This window comes from Ipomoea triloba, chromosome 1 (genome assembly GCF_003576645.1).
Source record: "Ipomoea triloba cultivar NCNSP0323 chromosome 1, ASM357664v1".
NCBI lineage: Eukaryota > Viridiplantae > Streptophyta > Magnoliopsida > Solanales > Convolvulaceae > Ipomoea > Ipomoea triloba.
In genome coordinates this window covers 30,848,884-30,871,693 of record NC_044916.1, presented here as the reverse complement: position 1 = coordinate 30,871,693, position 22,810 = coordinate 30,848,884, and the positions used below count along the sequence as shown (strand labels likewise).

Here is a 22,810-nt window from a genome sequence, read left to right as displayed (position 1 = left end):
CGGCGATTAGTGGTATTGCTCGGGTCGTCTCTAGAGCTAAGGCGGGAACGTAGGGTCGGGAGGTGCCTCCTGCTCTGGATCCGCAGCGGCAAAATAATCCATATATGGGTACATGCTTGAGATTGAAGTTAGGTAGAACGGGACTCGGCTTGTTACTTCGGTCCCCACAGACGGCGCCAAAATGATACAGTATAATACGGAAGAGAATATTCGTATTAATATATGGTAGAATATAAGAAAGAATACTCTTGGTGTGACCGAGCTCCGTGACAGTGGGTCAGCGGCTCCCAGGTCTCTTTAGCTGCTGTTCAAGAGGAAAAAGCCAAAAGTCACTTCTCTACATTAAATGCGCCTTTTATAGCGGATATGGCCAGGCCTACTCCGGTCGGGCTGCATGCAGGACACGTGGCGGACATGCACCGGTCACGCTATCGGTCCACTGCGCTTACGATAGGTGGATATGAGACCCCCACTTCGAATCCCGCCCGGGTTGCCGCGGCGGCCCGGAGTGTAGTGTACAAGGCTCGGCAGACCGGGAATAGAATCTAAGGGCCTGGCTGAGGCCTTATTCAGAGGGAGAGGTCGGGATACGGAGACCGGATTTTAGCCCTATCAGTTCTTAATTCTCTTTTGAGTAACATTGTCATTGTCTTCATTTTTACTATTTGTTCTCTTCCTTTTTGTTAGTAGTGTGTTATTTGCAATTCTGTTATTGTTGGTAGCATAGATGACAACGTCATGCAATGAGATTATGATATAGGAGCTATGGACTTTCCTTTAGGTGTTCTGCTTGGGGTTCATTTGGTTCAACCATTATTGTTGAATGAGTTATTGTGGATAAAGAAATCCCTAGTTTAAGAAAACAGTTTAAATAAATTAATAAAAATTTGAAAATTTAAAATATTATATATTCCAAAGATATTAAAAGGTAGTTTCTCGCTTCAATTTGCTGGGTAATGAGTTATTTGAGTACTTTCATTGTCAACAAATCCCCCAAGTAGTTAATATGATTGGTTTCAAACTATTTTTTTTTATTTTTTTTATGGTATTAAAGAAATACATATGTATCATTTTTTTATGTAACTACTAATTTATTTAATTCAATAAGAGTAAAATAGAGCGATTTCGCTTCAATTTGTTGGGTTATTTGAGTACTCTCTTTGTCAACCAATCCCCAAGTAGTTAATATAATTAGCTTCAAATTATTTTTTAAAAAAATTCATAGTATTAATAAAATACTTGGTAAATAAATAGATAACATTATTTTGTACTATAACTTTGATATTTAATTACAAGATATTGTAAAAATAAGATAATGGACAATATAATGAATATCAATTGATAAATTTGAATGTAAAGAATCTTTGCATGAGAGAAAATAAAGACAATATAACTAATTAAATTATTTCTCTGATCTTATTTAATTTAATTTTTTGATAATGAATAATTTTTTCAAATAAAGGTATTGTAGACACATAATTCTAAATTAAATAAATACATATGTATCAGTTTTTGTTGTAGCTACTAATTTATTTAATTTAATAAGAGTAAATAGAGTGAGAAACTTAATTATGACAAATTTGATTAAGATGAGGTTCGAACCTAAGACCTTTCTTATAGGAATTAATGGGTAAGTTAAAAGTTAACGGAATATTAACGGAGAAAAGAATATTTAACGGAAAACTTAACGGATAATCATAAAAGTAAGGTTAAATTACCTCTCTATGAATAATATTAATCTGAATTATCTTAACCATCTATTTGATTAAATAATTCATCTGAACCATCCATTTGATTAAATCATTTGACCGCCATTTTTTCTACTCATTTTAGGTCTAACTCTCTTTGGCTCTTATTAGTATAGTAGATTTATTTATATATAATTTTAATTTATTATTATGTGAATTATATCCTTAAATAATACTCTATATCTATCTCGGTAGTAATATATATTCTATACTTTCTCAATTCCCCTATCACAGGGGTTCTCATTTGGAATGATAATGGAGTTGTTATTACACTACATAGACACATAATAGTTGGCAAATGGCAAGTCTCACCATCATTAATATTGAATCATATAACATTCAATTTTTACGTCTTATAATTGAGTTTACTATATTTAAAGTAAACTGAAGATTAAACTTAATTATTATGAAAGTGATTATTTGATAATCTCATGCATATTTGGCCTGCAGTTTGGACCGGAGTACGTCATGCTAGAGTTAGATTATATTAGTGTTACAATTCTATGTATTAGTACAATTTTTTATATATATATAATTTTACTACTTATTGATTATATATACTTTTCCAATACATATATTAATAGAATATGATGATAAACTAGTACTTCATGAATAACTCAAGAATTAAACAAGCTATATCAATATAACTAAGGATTAAATAAATTTGTCATTTTGTGTTAATTTAATTTGTAGGGATAAAATGTAACACCATCCAGCTAGAAAGTGCCCACATCACCATAGTCCATCGAACCATATATAATCATGCTAGTGTTCATTATCATTGGAAACTTTAAGGAAAGCAATAAGGTGCTTTAAGATCATTAGTCTTTATAGGATTAAGACATTTCCTTAGGCCCATAACGAAGAGTGGACTTAAAGTAGTTCATCCATTGATCCAAGCCACACTTTCTATTTTCTTGAGGTTTCCTTACACCATGCCCCTAACTGTTCCAGACATTTTTAATTTCCAGTTCTCAGACACATGTACAATTCTGGCAATTTTAATCATTATACTAATTTTAATTTTTTTTGAAAATCTGGAAACAACATTGTCACACCAATGCAATCCGTCATCAAATAAGACACGAATGCTTATATACTCGTAGTTCGTGTATGTCGCGGCCACTCTACATATAAATTGGCCTCACGAGGGATATGACTAATCCTATAGCTCCAATCCCTATCAATGAGCTCTCGAATGACAAAGATAATAGGATGAAGCGACCCTAGCTTGGTGGATAACAATATTTTTGACATTTATTGTCGAGTATATATATATATATATTATTATTATTATTATTATTAAAGCAAGTAGTACAGTAGTGCAGCTGATCGAGTTTAAAGACAAAAGTTGGTTCAGTTCAATCACCTCAAAATTTCTTTTCTTTCTACTTATGACCAAAAGGAATCACAATACAGTAACGTAAAAGAGAAGCACTCAAAGCTATACCATCACTTCGGTCTTCGGCATACCATTTATTTGAGTTTATCCATTCTATTTAAATTATTAAAAAAAAAAAAAAAAAAAACTATGACGTGTATGGACATTGTGAATCATTGGACTTTGATTCCTACGATCCAACAACGCTGCACCTTCGTTGCCGCAAACCCCAAGAAAACCTTAGACTCACCTTATCCTCTAACAGACTTTCACCATTTCTTGATCCTCATGTGTCCCTTTTCTTTCATCCCTGAGCCTACCCGTTCTGATCAGATAGAGTATCTGAAAGGAACATGTTCTAACCGGGCAGAGTATCTAAAATGATGTAAATCATTGTAATTTATTTTAAAAAAAGGTTAAATCTGTAATTTTTTCCCTATAACTTCACTTATGTGATAAACTAAATTGTCCATGCATACAAAACAACAGCCTTACCCACTTAGCTATAAGCCCATTTTCATGTGCCCCTTTTCTTTATCCCTCTTTACTGTCGCTTTTTTATACTCCGTACAACAATAAACGTATGTCCCTGTTTTCTGCATCTGGATTCGAGCCCATTACTTCATTTCTTTTTTCTTTTTGTTTTTTTTTTAAACCAAACCTAGCATAATTCATTAATTAAATAACACAGTACAAAAATAGGGTGGAGGGTTGGAAAACCACTTCGAACAACCAGTCACAGAAACAGACTGCCTAGCTAGTACTTCATTTCTCTTGTTTATTAGTTTTTCAACTTTTTTTTTTTCTTAAAAATTCTAAATTTGATATATGTATTGCATAGCATGACAATATATTAGACAACTCATCTTTTCCCTTTTTCTTTTATACAATTAGTGATAGACTGATAGATACATAATGAAAGTATTTAACATCATTGTCTATAAGGAATACATATCATTTTCCAAACCATTCTGCAAGTATCAAATCAACTCGAGAGCGCACTATACTACTACTACATATGATCCACAATATGTTGTGTATTAAAGTCCATGGCATAATAACCATCAATTATTTTACCAAAAGATCATCAATTATAATACCACCCGCTATCACTCAAAAAGTTCGATCAATGTAAAATATATTCAGATGAATATCCACACATACCACTATTACTATTAGTTAATCAAGCTAACTAACATAATTCGCTAATAGCTAATACAATTCGTTACCCACTAATTGATATTAGAAATGACACGCATCCCATATCTCCACTCCAAAGCCAACCCCACCACCAACTCATTTGTGCAAATATAAATATATATTTTTAAGAGAAGTGGTCAATGGCTTCAGCTTTACTATAAAGAAAAATGAGGTGAGCATATATGACTATATTCCTTTCTTCACCTTTCAGCTAACAAGAAATAAACAATAATGCATCCACTTTTATCAGTGCAATTTATCATAATATATATACATAATCCTCTCATTAAAATGCTTTAATAGCCATTTGAAGATTGAATCACACATTATCAATTAAATCTCCTACATGTCAATCACTCGGCCGGTCCATTCATTAATATTTCTCCTAATTTTAAGAAGCTAACATTAAGTTAATAATTCAGATGGAACTATGACTTGATCAACGAGAGAACGACACTCCACTTTAATACATTAATTGTCAGCTATGATTAGTCCAATAATCTGAAATATTATCAAACAAAATATGAAAAGAGCCAACTAAGGGTATAGAATTTCTTGTTAGAAATACATTTGTTCTAAGTTGTAACCCCATCTTCACATGTATTACATAGTATGCTAGAGGAATATACTTTAATTCTATCCGATGATAGCATGAAAAAACAGAACAAAGAACAGTAATATGTAGGAATAATGAATTAATGATAGCCAGCCCATGGATACGTAGTTGTGAAATAATGTAATGTTTGATTTTCTACGCTCTTAAAAAGTCTTATCTCCCCATACAGAACTTCTTGATAACGTAAATACGGCAACTTTGTCTTTAAATCTATAGATAGATTCTTTGATTCCTTCGACCCTACAAAAAACAAAAAGAATCTGCCAATCTCCACAAAGGAAAAGTAATGGGAAGAGAGGGAAAACGTACTAAAGAAAGTCTTATTTGGTTATCCCTTTCTTTCAACCTCTCAAATTAAAAATAATTATCCATTAGCACGTCACCACCATCATTGCTTATACTACACTAGTTTTTTTTTTTTTTTTTTTTTGAAAAGTTGTACCCATTATAGATCATGGTGGGTGGGACTGCCTAATTTAGCAGGGAATCAAGCATGGAACACCGGAGGAAGAAGTCCTGTGGTTAGCCCACTCTAATATTAAACAATCTAGGTTGTCCATAGCTGAACGGTTTATACTAAGAAGGCCAATAGACCGCTCTTATTGCGACTGTTGAACTTGTAACTTTGTGATTACCAAGTCAACAGTCTGACCTGAATTGTCTATAGTTGACTGGTTTATACTAAGAAAGCTAATAGACCGCTCGCATTGAGACTGTCGAACTTGTAACTTTGTGGTTACCAAATCAACAGTCTGACTTGATTTAAGCTATTCTAAAAGTAGAATTAAAGCGGTGAGGTAAAACCGAGAGCCATATGTTTTCTCTGGTTGCTCTCCTTTTGATGAGACTTGAGTTGAGGGGTGTTGCTTTTCATTGGTTTTTGGTGAACATAGGAGATTCTCTACAACCCTTGCAAGCAAAGAAGAAAGGAGAAAAAATAGTTGAAAACAGAAATTTAGAAAAGGAAAAAAAAAATGATTATAAGGTTTGATATGAAATGGGAAATGGAAGAAATTAGGAAGGGGCCAAAAGTCATGGAATATATTCCCCTCCCAACATAACTAGGCCTATGTTTCCAGATATGGTGTGAGAACAACCTTAGACAGCCTAACCACTTCAAATTATAAAAGAAATACAGCTGCCACATTTTAAGGCAGAAGACCTGAAAAGATCAACCTACCATCTCTCTCTCTCTCTCACTCTCTCTCTCTGCTCATTTACCCTTTCTAATATATATATATGTTTCATGCCAGAGTTATTTTACCATTCTCATCATCATATCAGAAATGGCTCTTCAGGATCTGCAAAATAAGGACACCAACCTGGTTTTATCCAGCGATCCAAAGCCGAGACTGAAATGGACTCCGGAGCTTCACCAACGCTTCATTGATGCAGTCACTCAGCTTGGAGGCTCCGAGAGTGAGTATTTCGTTCTTCTTATCATATCCTGCAATCAAACATTCATTGATTCATCGGAAACTCTAACAGTTAGTGTAAATCATGCAGAGGCAACCCCGAAATCATTGATGAGACTGATGAACATTCACGGGCTTACTCTATACCATCTCAAGAGCCATTTGCAGGCATTGCTTCTTTTCCACACAGTTCAAACTTTGTTTTACTTGTAAATCTTGTGAAAGAAGGAATGAACTAACGAGTGATCTTTGTTACAGAAATTTCGATTAGCGAAAAGCCAAGAATTGCAGTCCTACCATGATGACAAAGATGAAGGTAAGAAATCTTTGAGTTTGCACAATTGCTGGTAAGACCGAGGGATTTTATTGAAATAGTTTTCTTTGATGCAGATTACAAACAGTCTCAGAGTCAAGAAAGCCAGATGCATTCAGAAAGCTCTGATGGAGCTCAAAATCAGATGAACGAGTAATAATCGTTTGCAATATCTTTTACTATTTTACATATATTCCGATTGAATTAAAGCGAGGAAAGGCCTTTGTTGATTAAGTAGTCTGCTATTTCAGAAGCATGCAGATATCTCAAGCATTGCAGATGCAAATGGAAGTGCAGAGGAAACTACATGAACAAATTAAGGTAAAACTCGCAGAAACATATGATCCTGTCTTAGTATTGATCAGACAATAGTTATACTAAATCTATGTACCTTTCAGGTGCAGAAACATCTCCAGCTGAGAATCGAAGCTCAAGGAAAGTATCTCCAGTCTGTTTTGAAGAAAGCGCAGGAAACACTTGCAAGATACGGTCCTTCAGATCATGCAGAACTTGCAAAATCCGAACTCTCCCAACTAGTATCAATGGTAGATACGGGGTGCCCTAGCTCTTCATTGTCAGTATTGACAGAAATCGGAGGATCAATTTCAAACTGCACAGAACAACTGAGAACCGGCATTGGATGTTCACTTGACAGCTCCCTCACATCATCTGAAAGCTCGGGAAGGAAGGAAGATACTCAAGAAAGGCATGAAAACAAAGAAAACGACGAGAGGAAAGAGAATTCTGTTGAACTTTCACTAATGGAAATGCATCCAGGCCAGCAAAACGGATCGAAAGATGACCTTAGTGGAAGGAAAAGAAGCCGAAGTATAATTTCCTTTGACAATTGTGTTGAAAAACCATCTGATAAAAGATTCCAGGCCAGTATTAATGATGAAAAGTTGAAAAAGTTTGGATTCTTGGAAAATATCGATTTGAATAGCGAGTGTGTTGATGACTTTGATACTTAAACTGCAAGGGAGATGGGTATAATTAGTTTATGGAAACTCGATCTATTGAGAGATGCTTTCAGAGTTCACATTCTATATAAAAAGCAAAATTAGTTCCTATAGTTAGTAATGTTGTTTATAAAATTATATGTGTATTGATATGTGAATGAATAGCCAAAGAGCATTTTCAAGGCTTATTACAAAAAAGCATGTACTTGAATTCAAAGAATGTGCTCATACCTGTCAACATCAGAACATTCAGATTCCTCAGAGGATAATGAACACTTAAACAGAACTGTTAATTAAAAGGTTCTCTGACACAAACCTCAAAATTCTGTTTGTCTTTAGAATAATCAGATATGGCAAAATGGTTTCATAAACCAAACCTCCATCACAGGAATATAAGTACTTCTTTTTATACATTTAAGTTTACGCCAGACTAATCCTAAGCCCCAGATTCCACCCCATACTGACACTGAAGCAAGACAGGGTGATCGGTTGAATCAACTGAGCTAGTTTCACGCGGCAGGAATATAAGTACTTGGTTATTAGGAATGTATTCTTTTCTTCAGATGCCATATTCCAACTCATCAAATTAGCTTGGAATCCCATTCTTTTATAGCATTTTTGAAAGGAAAAAAAAAATGCATGATTCTGAACTCCAATAAAGGCCAATATAGCTCAGACAAATGAAGGAACAGAAGGACAAAATCAACAAAAATTTCAAGAATAAAACTGTAACTAAAGGCTCAAGACAAGCAGTGAAAACAAAGGCTGGAAGTAAATAATTTTTACCAGGAAGACAGAAATTGTAATCATTTTCTTGGTAATTCTATTCAACATGCTAATCCTCCATTATCTGACAGCACCAGTGTATTGCTCTTGGCACGGAATATGCAGTGAGTGGATACCAGCTGTTACTAAAAGAATCTGAAGACAATGAAAATAAAACATGAAACTGAAAAATATAAAAGGATTTTTGCAGGTAAGGAACAATCATCACATACCAACTCTTGGACTTACTAAGCAGAGAAGAAAAGGCAGGAAGACTACAAGAAATTGAAGTAACCTTGCTACAGATTACGGTGCTCTGATTGCATTTCATCGTTTGCAAGATTACTTGAACTGTGGATTTAGACATCAGAAAAAATCTTTTCTCAATTGATTAGGGTTCTTGAATCTGATTTGGGCTCCCCACGAATTCAAGTCACTCAAACATTTGCACAGTATTCATATCAAAAGATCATGGACAGGAAACAGAGATTTCTCTATGAAACTTTCTTCACGTGATCATTTATCAAAGGTTAAACAAGATTCACTCAATATCCTTAGATAAGAGTTACGAGGCTCCCTCGTCACTCAAATCCATACATATGTGCAGATATTTCACATTTGAATAATAATATTTATCCACCATTTGATGTGAGTATATCTAACATGATAAACAGTCCACAAAATTTGGTTTTGGTTTTGATTCAGCACCATATTGTTGTTCATAATTTCATATAACATTGTAAGCTCTTTGATAGCAATATGAAAGAGATAAAATTTTGAATGTTTAGGATTAGAACTCATAGAAGGTACAACTTTTTTTGCTCTATTCACATGTAATTTTCAATTCTTTTAAAAACCCCAGAAGAAATTCTTATCTCTAAGCTTCAGTTTCATGTTCAAAAAATTGACGTATACCATCAACAGTAAAACCGAACCAAATCCCGTCCCTTCTCCACCTACTACTCTCACTCTTCTGCTTCGCCTCATCATCATCATCCTCTTCAGGCATTTTATGTCTACAAACAGGGCAAGACCCATGAATCCCTAACCACTTCTCTATACACTCCTTGTGAAATCTATGCCGGCACGGCATCTCCTTCGCCGTCTCACCAAGCCCCCACTCCTCCAAGCAAATCGCGCACTCACCTTCTTCTTCTTCGCCAATCTCCACGCTCCGCAGAGCCTCAATGGAAGCTTTCGAAGCCGGCGGCTGACCATCTTTACCAAGTACGCCCGCCAGTAGAGAATCCAAGCTCGAGGAAGACGATCTGGCAGTGCCAGTGCTAGATTCTACTACGAACACGCCTCCGGTCAATGGGTTTAGGAGGAGGAACCGATCACCTAACTCAGCGTTTGTGAATCCCAGGATGAAGGGTGGGAAATCGGAGAAATCTTCCATGTTTCTTGAAATTCTTGGGGGATTAGAAACAGGGGAATCTGTTTCGGAGGCCATTTTTGTTGCGTCGGAGATATTTAGACGATTAGAGGAGTGGGAACTGAAAAGATCGTAATTACTGTAATGAGAAGTGGCTATGGGGAATGACGGTTAGGGATCTTAAGGAGAAATTGGAAGGTTTTAGAAGGATCTAGAATTTGCATGCACGATATAATGCACCCATGTCTACGTTGAAATTCGTGTATTCTAGAACTGGAAGTTTTAGAAGGATCTAGACTCTGAAAAGGATCTAGACACGATGCACCCATGTCTACGTATTTACAAAAGTTTCATAAAACGTTTTAAAATATAATATTTTAATTTTTTTTTAAAGAGAAAAACTAATAAACAGTTAATATTTTCATATTTAAACAATAAATATTCATAAATACACTTTTTATATTCGTACTTTTCTCACATTTTATTTCCTAGACGTCTCGTTTCCCATTTACTTGTTTCTTGTTTTTGTGCAACCCAGCTATATTCTATTCCAGCAAGGCCAATATTAAGTAGGGCTGCTATTTGAATTTTAAGGAATTTTTCTGATGATTATACTCAATAGAAGCCTAAAATATATTTATCCTATCATAATATATCATACATAAATTTTTTTACTTGTATTATTTTGTATGACAAAAACTTATATGAACGGAACTATTTAACCGTATCACTTTTTAGTTGTTAATTCTCATTTAGCATGACCATATATAATGAACAAGAAATGCTGAAATTAGAACTAGTTTAATGCTTCTTAATGAACATCGTTAGCACCATTTAAGGACAAAAGAATACGAAGCTTTTAATATATGCGAACCTAACTCAAAATTGGAACTCTATGCTATGAGTTATAGACATAGGATAACTGATCTTCTGCTGTATAGCCCAGCCCCTGGCCATCTACACAAGTCAGGCAGACTCTGCCCTTCTCTACTCAAATTCCTCTATACGTGTAAAGCCTCACCTCATCAGCTCCCATAACATATGAACTACTCCCATCCCTCCTTAACCTAACAAATATTCCCTATACCGAAACGCTCATAATTCTACAACAGCATGGAATATTTGAAGAAGTTCTCGAGGACCTGCTAAACTTGTTTCCACCCAGGATTCTACCCATTTCATAGTTGATGCTCTTGTTTTGTTTTCCTTTATACCTATGTTCAGTAGATCTCTGTTGAAACCTTGAATGTTATGGGTTAATCGCCACAGCATAAAGGTCTTTTTTTCTCTTGTAGCTTCTGCCATAAGCACAACATCTCTCTAGGATCTTGGTAGTGGGCAACAATATAACCATCCTTGCACCCTTCATTAAAAATCCTCTCTTCATTTTCATATCTAACATCCAGACCTTTCTTCTTCAGTTCTGCAATCCAGATGCCCATAGCAACATCTTCCAGCTTAAACATCTGCATTTTAAAGCATAGGATTTCAATTGAAATTATGCTACAAGACTTGGTGCTAATGGGAATAAATGCCTCCTGGCATTAAGTGCATATCAGATTATCATTCCAAAAGTAGTTTCCAATTAATGTCAGTGAAATAAAAAAGAGATTTAGAATGGTTGCTCCCCTCACCTTCAGATCGCCTTTTTTGTGCCTCTTGCTGATGGCTTTTGCTATATCGCTTGACACAACATAACCAGGTCCGTGTGCCCAAGGAGGGTAAGCATCATCAGGCCATTCCTTGAAAATAATAGACAAGCAAGTGCAAATGTAAGATGACCAGAAAAGGAGAGAATAAAAGAAAAAGCACAAGGACACAGTATTACCAACAGACAACAGTGCTATACCCAATCGTGTCCAAAACCCAACAAGGATGTTCAGCTTAATAAAGATAATACCAGAAATTACTAGCAAATAGTTAACCATTTCTCAGAATTATAGAAATAAAAGCTTAGAGATTAACAGTTCTACAGAAGTAAAGTAGGATAATATACAAATTCCAGAATGTTGATGTCATTTTCAAAATTGCTACAACTATTTACATAGTAGTACTTTTCACTTCCAATGACCAGTTGAAAACATATACTCTTTTATCATGGGAATAGCACTGGAATTGCCAACCATGCATTTGATCATTAAATAAAAGATAATGAGGTAGAGAATTACCTCAACACTAATGTACCACTTGCTATCAGAATTCCGATGAGGATGGGAGTCTGAGTTGATAAGGCCATAAAGCAACCCACGAGTCACACCAATCCTTTGTAAGGAAGCCAGCACTTCATCAACACGAACAAAAGCATCATCATCTGTCTTCATGACAAATTTTGCTTGAACAATCTCCGTCTGAACAAATAAAATGGCATCAACAAGGGTATTGTAAAGCTCCTTGACTTGGGAAGGGACAGGATTTTACCCCAAACATGCATATGGCAATGGTCTTCCATGTGATTAGACTGTAGTAGTCAACAAATGGCACCAACTGAATGTCTCCATATGTCCTAGCCTCATTCCAGAGTTCCTCATTCACCATCTGGTTTTTATGCTACAGTAGATAATACAAAATATCTAATAAAATATTATGGCTTTGACTTGACAAATACCAGTATGTGACTTCCAGCCACATTGCATCACTATGTAGTATGCACAGAAAATAAAATAAGCAAACAGTAAATGGCACCCTGTTTTGCTAACAATAACCTTTTTAGCAATTACTCTTTGTGTTACTACTTAGGATCTTTAAGTGGTTAAGGAGAACAAAAAGTTCCAAGAAAAGAAATACTCACCATTCCAACAAAAAAACGAACTGCTACTTGTCCAGACCGCACTGCATCATACTGCATCCACGTTCTTCGAACTGCCATTCTCCGTTTAAAATTATTTGTAGTAGAAAACACACCAATAAAGAGATCCAGATGTTTTTTTGGAGAAAGTGGAGCTGCCTTTAGAGATTCTAAGTCAATCATATGATCAATATCTTCAGACGTGGGTAACCCACTTGCAACAACAGATATTAAATCAATATCTCCTGAAATCCTCTCTTCACTAACAAGCCACGGCTCCAGAGTCTGGAGAAATAAAAATTACAAGAATTTAATCAAGCATAACATTATATCAAACTGGTGGTGGCTCAAGTTTAAAAAGGCAAGTGAGGAATTACTTCACGAAAAGCAAATGACGTTATGTGTCTACCATCAACTGTCATTTGTATTCCTTCAGAGCCCACTCTCAGTGTTGCAACAGAGAGCTGCCCTTGCTTGAAAGGAAAATATTTTTTATGTTTAGATCCATCCTGAACCATTGAAGATGTTGTAGATACATTGATATGCTTGTCAGACATGATTTTACCGACCATCTCATTGCATTGATCCAAGTCATCCACTGAACAAGATTTATAGAGGCATTCAGTATGACAATACGCATGTGATGAGCAAAACGGACTTCAGGAATGTAAATGAAGAATATATATAGTAGATGCAAAGAGAAATTGAAAGGAAAGCTTAACAAGATGGAAGATGTTCATAATAAGTAATAACCTCTAGTGAGCGTACCTATGAAACTCTACCTATATCTCCTCTATAATATCTAAAAAAGAATTGACTTGTTTATACTAAAAAAGAAAATGCGCATAATAACCTCCTGTAAGCTAAGTGACACTGAAGTTTACATTATGTATAAGTTGATGAAATGGACAAAACAAACCAGTTACAAGGCTGAAAAATAAATACACCCAATCCATGAAGAACACTCCATGATTACTCCCCTTTTACATTTTTCCTAAAATTAAGACATTAAGGACTCACGAACATCCCTTTAATTAAAATATTCAAAGAAACCAATTGGTTTTAGAAGGTACTTATAGAGTGCAGAGATCTAAAATAAAAAAAATCTTTGCAGATTAATGCCACAATGAAGATAAAGATCAATTTGAAGAAAATAGATCATATTTTGATAACACTCCATGTGCCAAAAATAAATAGAGAAATGTAATTTGATATTAAGTAGAGAGATTTAAATATTAAAAAATAATCTTAGCAAGGTTGTGGTGGAAAGAAAGATCAATTTGAAGAAAATAAACTGTGCTTAAAGAACACCGCACGTGCCAAAAATAAATAGAATATTGTAATTCAGAAGAAAACTTATGAGCATTGATGAAAATATCAAAGAGGGAAAGATCTATGCATCCAGAACTTCAAAGAAAAATAAAAGAACATTATTTGACCTTTATTATTTTTTTCAGGAGCAGGAGATGGACAGCGCTCCTCTTCACCCCAATCATGTGCTACGGTCCAGGTATTTTGAACAATTACAGGATCCTCAGTTACTTTATCGCCGTGCAGCCTAACATTGTAATGCAAAATTATAGGAGGATCTGGTTCACCCGGAAGTGGTTCACCGGTTAAATCTATTCGAAAATTACCAAGAAGACCCTTTGGAATGCCAATAAATGTGATTGAAGAACCCTGAGTGAGGCCACAAGGAAACCGTAACTTAAATTCCTTACCAGCAAGTTCTGTGACATTTGTTTTGCGTAGAAAATGAGGACACTGTTTCTCCTTTCCTCTCTTATATGAACTGTCATTTGCATAAAGTTTTTCCATTTCCACTGAGCTCATAAGGTTATTCCATGCAGCACCAGCTTCCTTAACAGCCTCCAAAGCATTAGGTAAGACTTGATCCTGACTAATTAAGTTTTTCAATTGGTTCCATGTAAGCAAAGATTGTTGCTCTGCAGTTGAAAGATTTCTCTGATAAAAAAGATCAGCGACTAATGCATCAGCAGAGATCACTTGAGAAGTATTTTTTGGACTGTTAGCAGCAGGTGGAGCCATAGCACTGATCCACTCTAGAGGATTTGTCGTATTAAAATATAGAGTGTTGGTGAAGTATTTTTCCTTGAAGGGGTTTCTCATTACATAATACCCAAGAAGTATGAACATCAACAAGGATGTAGTTAATACACCACCATACCATTTCTTCATTTCTATTCAATACCTAGAAGCATCCAACCATTTAAATTCTAACTTAATAACTCCAGATTTGGTGGATCTGTAGAATCATTAGTACAAGAACAGCACCTGCAAAAGTAAGTCCTCATTTTAAGGTAAGTAGGTAACAACTAAAAACAAATGATATAGATCACAAAGCCATGTATGAAGTGAAAACAATTAACAACATTTTAGTTCTTATAATCTTATTTATCAGCTTAGATCAAAGAAAACCTTATTATAATTGTGAAGAAAAAATATTTTATTGTGACTAAGGCTTAGTTGAAATGAGTTAGCTTGATTCTTGAAGGAAAACATACCATGCAGTTGAGGTTGTTTTAACCCTATACATCTTAATGGTGGAAATTAGGATTGGTTCTTACTCTGAATAAACAAAGAAATAGGGATGCATTTTCAAGCTCCTTAAAGGAACCTAATATGTCCTAAAAGTTACAAAGAGGGAATAAATTGGCAAACCTAACTTTTGATTTATTGGAGTATGCTACTTCCTAACATCAGTTACAATAAACTTAATGGCCTATTTTATAAATAATAAATAAAAACTCAAAGCATTCAGTGTTTTTTTAATGTTTGAGAATATTGAAGAGTTGCTTGTGATCAAAAGTCAACAAACGGCCATAAATGCTCTTTGGAGGTGAAAACAAACATGAAAACACTAAAAACAATATAGCTTGGCAAAAATAATTTCGTATATTGACATAGATAATTTCAAAAGAATAAGAAACTATGTTAAATCTTTTAAATCCTGAAGGAACTACATAGTGCATATCACATAGTCAAGACAGACGAGCAATATTAAATGTTTATTATTTGTTCTAGACATACATAATATTTAATGCAATGCTAGACAAATTAAGAAGTATTCAAAAAAAAAATTAAGAAGTATTCAGTGTTATTGGTGAAACTGAAGCACTAATAAGGACAAGAAAAACTCATAGTAGATCTGCATAAGGTGCAAGAACATTCAGCACTCAACAGGCAACAGCTGATTATTATGACTCTGCAACTGCAGATCTCAATCTGAATCTTCAACACGAAAAAAAAAAAAAAAAAAAAAAAAAACACACACACACACACACACACAAAAACTAAAGAGAAAACTGTATATCCCTAATCTCTCTTTAAATAGCTAAAATTAAACCAAAAACACACACACACAGGGAGAGAGAGAGAGAGAGATTGCTACCTGCAAATCACTTAATTTAGCTCATTGGATGATCAAACTAAACTCCAGTTCAATTAACCACAGTTTAAAAAAAAAATCTAAATAAGTCTGTTCTCAAATCAAAGAAGCCGACATTGAAGTCTAAATTTTCAATTTTCAGCAGCACTGACCACCAGACTAGTCAAAAAAAATGAAACAACAAAGTCATGATTACTTTCTCTTCTCATGCGATTGTAGAGATCAAAAATCACGAAAGAAAAATTCAAATTCAACCAAAAAAAATGAAGCTAAATGATGCATATTATTGCATTAAATTCTGAATTTTTTTAAACACGCATTTCCACAACCTTTTCTTGTGTAAGTCGTGAAAACAGAACCTATTTCCGTGCAAACAGCAAAATGCAAGGAATATAAGGATGAGAATTCCATATAAAATTTGAAAATCTCACTGAAATTCGCAGAAATGGAGAACTAATGAAGTGATTATTATTATTTATAATTTAAATTTTAAATTTTAAAAAAAAAAAAAAAAAAAGTTGAAATGCTGCATCTACAGTGAGAGGAAGAAACAGAATCTTACCTTTTTGCCAATGGGGGAGGAAATTGTCCAGAGAGAGACAGAGAAGAGAGAGAGAGAGAGACGATATTCGTATTCAGATTGCTTGGACTGGACTTCAAGTCTTCGCTCAAATAAAACTGAAGCACTTGGTTTCATTCGGGATTTGGAAATCTGGAAGGTTATAGCCTATAGAAAAGGAAACGCGCTTGTGAATTGTCAATGATTTGGGAGTGTTTTGACGAATTGACGGCACAGTAAAATTTATAATTACTTTTATTTTTACTGTATTTTTTAGCTCGAAATTGTGACAACAACTATACAATATACTACTCCGGGTATGCAAATTTATAACTATTTTTATTTTTACTGAATTTTTTTACTGTCATTAACCGTTTCAAATAAATATGCAAACAAAAATACAAAACGTGTTTTTACTCCAAATTTCTCTATATAGAATTTTAAACAATTGTTTATTTTAAGAAATATGCATGTATAAGCTGAATTTTAAATCAATGTTATATACAAAAGCGCATATAATCAAAATTTGTTGTATGTGTAAAACACTTTTAGAATGTTTCAATTAATTACAATCACAAATTTTGGAATTTAGTTTTAAAGAATATTGACATGCCTATGTATATACACACACATAAACAAACAAACAACAGCACATTATTTTTCTTTGATCACAAAAAGTAATAAATAGATTGTAATAGTATCACTACTAAAATTACCTTACCCCAGCTAACAAGTATACCAACTCCATTGCCCTCACGATAAAAAAAAATAGAAATAGAAATAAAAATAAAAAACAAAAACAAAAACAAAAATTGTGGGCCTGGTTTTGTTAATAGAATAAAAGTAAAGGACAAAAATAAATAAATAGTGCGTGTGAATTTTAATTTAGTTAAGACTTGTTTGGTGATTTTTATTCTTAAACTGAAAGCAACACTACGTTTTCGCTATTGCAGACATTTGGATGCGTCTAAACTAAAGGTACAATTTTTATTTTTTGATACATTAAGTATTATAGTTTATGCTACACTAATCTTAAACATTCATAATCCTACCTAAGAGTCATTTACGGAAGTAAATTAGAAGCCGACCTGTCAGTCATCAAGTTCTCACCCTACAGCGCACAAGATTCGATCTCACCCTTACTTGTACATTTTGCGCACAATGAATTTTCATTTCCTCTAGTCAATCAAGATTTCTCAATGACTTCCCAAATGTCTAGTAAGATTCGAATCTCTGCACTATTTCTAGAACAAAATTTTAAAGTGATCGGTCAAATTAACTGAGTTAACTCTGACTAATAGTACAATATTTGCAATAGAGTTATTTTTTTCTCTTATTTTTAAGCAATACAAAAGTTTATACTTCATCAACGAACTGTTAATATAATATTATTAATTTCTGATATACCAACTGTACATAATATGCCGAAAATATTTACTTTTCAAATAGTACAAAATATGGAGTAATATTTTAATTGTTTCGTGTTTTATATCATGGCCTCATGGGACTAAAAAGCCTCGGAGGTTCCGTAAACATATGACTAAGTTGCGTATTCAGTAGTCAAACATACGACCGCCCTACACGGTAGCAAAATGGCACAAAACACACAACTGCCATTTTAAATAGTTTAATATCAAACACTTTTTTTTTTTTTTTTACAACAAACACTTTGATGTTTACAATTTTGTAAAGCAATCTATAAAGTTCGGATGCAAATTTGAGCGCGCGGGATGGCGTGGCCGGTGGAGGAGAGAAACGTTTCAACCATATTTATTCTTTAACTAACAGCAAGCTCTAATTTACGTGTAGGTAGGTGGTTTCACAATTCTTATATATAATATAATACCGTAGAAATTAATGAAATATAATTTCCAACTAAGATTATTGATTACATGTTAAAATTATATATATTTCAGACGGTAACAATTAGACAACGAATGTTGAGTTCCTTCATTTTGATTTACAAATCTTTGAAGATAGACCAAATAGTTTCATTTTTAATAGTTGATTTATTACTTATTATAGTGATTTTGTTACATTTTAAGGATTGAGAGTTTGATTGATTGACTAACACTGAGAGAGAGAGAGAGGATTACCGATAATACACCAAAGCTAATCAAACTATCTAATACTTCACAATTGGATCCGATCATGTGACTTTCATCACTTAAAAAGAGTCACAGAGGTGTTATCTGAGTACAACGTGTTTGGCTGTAGATGATGATTTCTTTAGAGTGTGGCCGATATGGTATTGGTAATTTGGTTTGATTTCCCTCTTTAATTACTATTTCTCGTAATAATGTTGTTTGATTTTTTCAATAAAGTTGATTAGACATTTTGAATCTTTGATCAACAAATAAAATAGATACAAATCATACCATAAATAGCAAGGGTTATTGAATTTTTTAGGAAATACTTCATATTCATTCTGGTGGGAATTGTTGTGTAACGCGTAAAGTTGTATGGAATTTATTAGTAAATTAATTAGCGTGAGTTTAATTACTTGTACCAATGACTGCCTCCCAGACTCTTCTGAGGCTTCTGAACACAGAAGCAACAATAACATCTGCATGAAATAGAATAAATAAATTTTTTCCTTTTAAGTTTAATATATGTAAGATTCTTACTTTTAATATCCAAACCAATTTTACATTTTTACACCCACCAAAGATGATAATAAATGTAATCATAGTAATGAATAAATATGTAAATAGATAATGATGGGAATGTCGTTCTAGTGATGTATAGTTAAATATATTATATATGATTTTATTTTTCATTTAAAAAATAAATTTTTAAAATTTTTAAAGTTTTCTAAAAAAATTAGAAAACATTTTTAATTTTTAAAATGAAAAACCATCATAATAAACAAGTTTCTACTTTCTATGATCTAATTCTCCAAATTTTCAAAAAACTATAGTAATTCTCCCGTTAATAAAGTAAGTGGCTCTCATTTTCTAAATATCGCCCTGCGTAAGCCTTGAGCCCAAGCAAGTTGAAGACCTACTACTCTACTAGCGCCATCCATGTAATAAATAGTATTTTTTTTTAAAAAGTATTTAATTTGAATGATGGCAAGTATTATCAAACTTAAATATTTTGACAAATTGAACATTTATAGCTGGTGGAATGTCTAATTTGAATAAATACACATAACTTAATTCCTTAGTAAAAAGCTCAACGTAATATATTGTGATTGATGAATTATTTAAGCGCAAGCTTAGATTTTGTTTGAAAGCTAGAAAAATGACTTCTGCAAGGTTTTTTTAGAAATATTCAAAAAAAAAGTCAAATTAAAATATTTATTATAATCAACATTTAAAAAAAAAACAAATTTGACCAAAAATGTCATCATATATTTTTAATTAAAAGACATTTTATAAATTCTTTATTTTTTTTTTTGTCCCTCTCTTATCTCATGTCTTTCTTTAAGCATGTTTCCAAATTATTATTACCACAAACACAACTATCCCATGACTCTGGTTCCACCACCACCGCTATCATACCGACCATTATTATTATTATTATTAACAAATACTATGTTCATTTGTAAGAAAGATGAACCAAATATAAAAATGTCATCTTTTTAACTTTCAATCGAACCAAAAAAAATAACCTTTAACTAGACACCAACAAATTAAAATATTTTGTAAAAAGTGTATATTTTTTAGAAATTATTTTTAAAAAATATTTTATAGATTACAAACGCGGATGAATTATCATTAATAAGACATTATATTGATACTTTTAACATAAATAATGATTATATTACTTTTTGTTACGGAATCCAAAATTTATTATAGTAGATGACTAAATGGTTGATAAATCGGCCGCCAATTACATAAACGTACAAATATATATGCAACAAATAATTCTTTTTTAAGTACGACAAATATTATTATATTTCTTAAGTTCTTAGCATATCCTATGGATGTTATAGCAACTTTTCTAGCTGGTGATAAGCGGCAATATAACATTTGTTTTACTTTCTTTAATTACCTGATATTTATTATTTTCCTGCTTCCCTACTTTGCATTTACTTTTCTTCATTATTTATGTATAGTTGATTTACTTTCTTAAAAATGTTTTTATTTTTTTAGTATAAATTTGAACTTCAAATTTAAGAATCCTCACTATTATTGTTATAGAGATAAGTAAAGAAAGTAAATCTCCATATTTAAAATGCTTTATTTTAAATTAGAGTTAATTTCATTTTTTGGTTCTAGATTTATAGGTGTCAATCTACTTTTACGGGGCGTTTGGTTGGAGGAAGGGAATTAAGTGGGAAAAGAATTGTAATTCAATGGGAAAAGAATAATGCAGGAATAAAGTGAGAGTTTAAATTATAGTGTTTGGTATGCATGAATAAAATTACTGGGAATTTCAATTCTAATGTTTGGTATACATTGGAATTGAGAGGGAATAAGTTGTATAAAGTCCAAAATGTCCATTATTGTTGTTGTTGTTGTTGTTGTTGTTGTTATTATTATTCTCAAATGACAAGTATCTATTGGACCCATTTGCATATTCAAACCCCAAAAAATATAACATATTAAATTCAAAAGCACTCATTTACCGTATCTCTTGAACTAAAAAAAACACAAGCATTTGATTTGGGTAGTCAAAATTTTTGAAGAGTTATGCATATAAAGAATTCAAAGGGATATACACGAAAGTTGTTGTATATAAAGAATGCAAATTTTGAATAGTTGCTGCATATAAATATTTAAAGGAACATACACAAAGGAAAGTCGAAGAACAATACACTCTATACTTTTGAAGGGAAGGTTAGACATCAATTTTAGGTTAGAATAAGGGAGGGGTAATTTTGTCTTAGTGTTATATTTGTTTCTTCTTAAAATCTATGGAATTAAAATCGCGGGGGGGGGGGGGGGGCATGGGATTCTAATTACATGAAAATGAGGGAATCGTGGAATTGCAATTCTCTCCAACCAAACGAAGGAATTTAGTTGCCTTCGGAATTAGGTGGGAATTTAGTGGGAAAGGAATTGTAATTCCCTCCAACCAAACACCCTGTTAGTCTTTTTTTTTTTTTTTTTTTTTTTGTTTTATAACATCCTCATTTGGTGCTAGTATTATTGTGGCATGACCATTTTTAGTCTCACATCAACAAAATCGATAAAATATCGTTAAATACAAATATATTTCGATTTTTTTTTAAATACAAAGTAGCTAGGCTGAACCTCTATATTTTTATGTTGATTTTTTTGAAAACATTCTCTTTCGCCATAGAGGATGAATGCGATCGATGTCCTGCTGTCTTTCACCGGATCTTGGTGGGATATTCGCCGGAACCTTAGTGACCTGCAATTGCAGGTCACCAACCGGTTTTTGGGATTCAATGCTTCAAAATAGTATGTTTATAGGTTTAATTATAATTTTTGAAATTTAAGGGCTTAATTGACTTTTCGCTTAAAATTTAAGGATATATTTAACCCTTTTCCCTAATCCCTATACCTAACTTTTGAAAGTGATAGTCTGATAGAGTACCATAGCGAGATAATTAATGATGTATTTGATTTGTAAAAATTGACAAAAATTGACATAATTGTTAAACATATATTATGAATATGTTAGAGTATATTAAAAAAATACAATATAAAATTTAACATGAACTTTGATCAATTAATTAGAATCACGCATTAGGCATCGATTAAATGGTACACCTAATTTACAACATATATTCAACACAGATGAAAAACTATGCCTATTAGGAGTGAAACACACCGGGGGACTATATTAAATCAATAATTCATTTCTGGCGGAAGTGGCAACGAGAGGAAGCAAGAATCATACCAATTAATAGGGTTTTGTATTGTAAAAAATATTTTTGGGTACTATTCAAGGAGGGTGTTTCCTTCCAAAATTATTATTGCACCAGTTAATTTTATGAAAATTTTTGTCACATGTCATAGTTATGCATTTTTGAAATATTTACTTTTATGAAAAATTTAATAACCTTGCATTGATATATATATATTAGGATACTGAATAACATTTTGATAAATTCTGAAATAATAATTTCAAAATATATATTAGGCATTGAACTATTCGCGTATACGAGTGTGGTATGAACTTAAATGCACAAGTTATCTATATAAAAATGTGGGGGTAGGCCTACTACACGACTATAGTACACTAGTATGGACCAAACGCTACACCAAAGTCAACATCAACAATTTAAAATATTGAATAACTATATCGTACGAAAACAAGAAGTAAAATACAAAATTATAAAAACTACCCCGTAATAATTTATAATTA

At 33.0% G+C, this 22,810-nt stretch overlaps 3 protein-coding genes and 1 long non-coding RNA gene across 4 annotated transcripts; 1 reads left to right on the top strand and 3 right to left on the bottom strand.

The window, feature by feature from the left end:
• Positions 1-4,791: 4,791 nt before the first annotated feature.
• LOC116016530 lies at positions 4,792-6,438 on the bottom strand. The gene is made up of 2 exons (XR_004097764.1): positions 6,268-6,438; positions 4,792-5,185 (listed from the first exon to the last, which is right to left on the bottom strand). It is a non-coding gene; the product is annotated as an uncharacterized LOC116016530 (long non-coding RNA).
• On the top strand, positions 5,952-7,820 carry LOC116016521 (myb family transcription factor PHL8-like). The gene is made up of 6 exons (XM_031256832.1): positions 5,952-6,364; positions 6,452-6,528; positions 6,619-6,676; positions 6,751-6,826; positions 6,925-6,994; positions 7,072-7,820. Exons 1-6 carry the CDS (start codon positions 6,232-6,234, stop codon positions 7,642-7,644), a joined length of 987 nt encoding a protein of 328 aa, XP_031112692.1. The 5' UTR covers positions 5,952-6,231; the 3' UTR covers positions 7,645-7,820.
• Positions 7,821-9,071: 1,251 nt separating this feature from the next.
• On the bottom strand, positions 9,072-9,991 carry LOC115996570 (E3 ubiquitin-protein ligase MPSR1-like). The gene has a single exon (XM_031235857.1). It carries the CDS (start codon positions 9,848-9,850, stop codon positions 9,275-9,277), a length of 576 nt encoding a protein of 191 aa, XP_031091717.1. The 5' UTR covers positions 9,851-9,991; the 3' UTR covers positions 9,072-9,274.
• Positions 9,992-10,554: 563 nt separating this feature from the next.
• On the bottom strand, positions 10,555-16,673 carry LOC116030897 (beta-1,3-galactosyltransferase GALT1). Its single transcript, XM_031273266.1, has 8 exons — positions 16,529-16,673; positions 13,997-14,852; positions 12,935-13,155; positions 12,561-12,842; positions 12,191-12,319; positions 11,941-12,120; positions 11,407-11,514; positions 10,555-11,238 (listed from the first exon to the last, which is right to left on the bottom strand). The coding sequence occupies exons 2-8, from the start codon at positions 14,754-14,756 to the stop codon at positions 11,029-11,031; spliced, it is 1,890 nt and encodes a 629-aa protein (XP_031129126.1). The 5' UTR covers positions 14,757-14,852; positions 16,529-16,673; the 3' UTR covers positions 10,555-11,028.
• Positions 16,674-22,810: the final 6,137 nt, after the last annotated feature.

Coding starts and splice junctions, on each gene's coding strand:
- LOC116016521 (XM_031256832.1), top strand. CDS start 6,232: ATGGCTCTTCAGGATCTGCAAAATAAGGACACCAACCTGGTTTTATCC. Junction 6,529..6,618: donor ATCTCAAGAGCCATTTGCAG/GCATTGCTTCTT, acceptor TCTTTGTTACAG/AAATTTCGATTAGCGAAAAG. Junction 6,677..6,750: donor CCATGATGACAAAGATGAAG/GTAAGAAATCTT, acceptor TCTTTGATGCAG/ATTACAAACAGTCTCAGAGT.
- LOC115996570 (XM_031235857.1), bottom strand. CDS start 9,850: ATGGCCTCCGAAACAGATTCCCCTGTTTCTAATCCCCCAAGAATTTCA.
- LOC116030897 (XM_031273266.1), bottom strand. CDS start 14,756: ATGAAGAAATGGTATGGTGGTGTATTAACTACATCCTTGTTGATGTTC. Junction 12,843..12,934: donor CGTCATTTGCTTTTCGTGAA/GTAATTCCTCAC, acceptor TTATTTCTCCAG/ACTCTGGAGCCGTGGCTTGT. Junction 11,515..11,940: donor AGTGGTACATTAGTGTTGAG/GTAATTCTCTAC, acceptor ATTATTTTCAAG/GAATGGCCTGATGATGCTTA.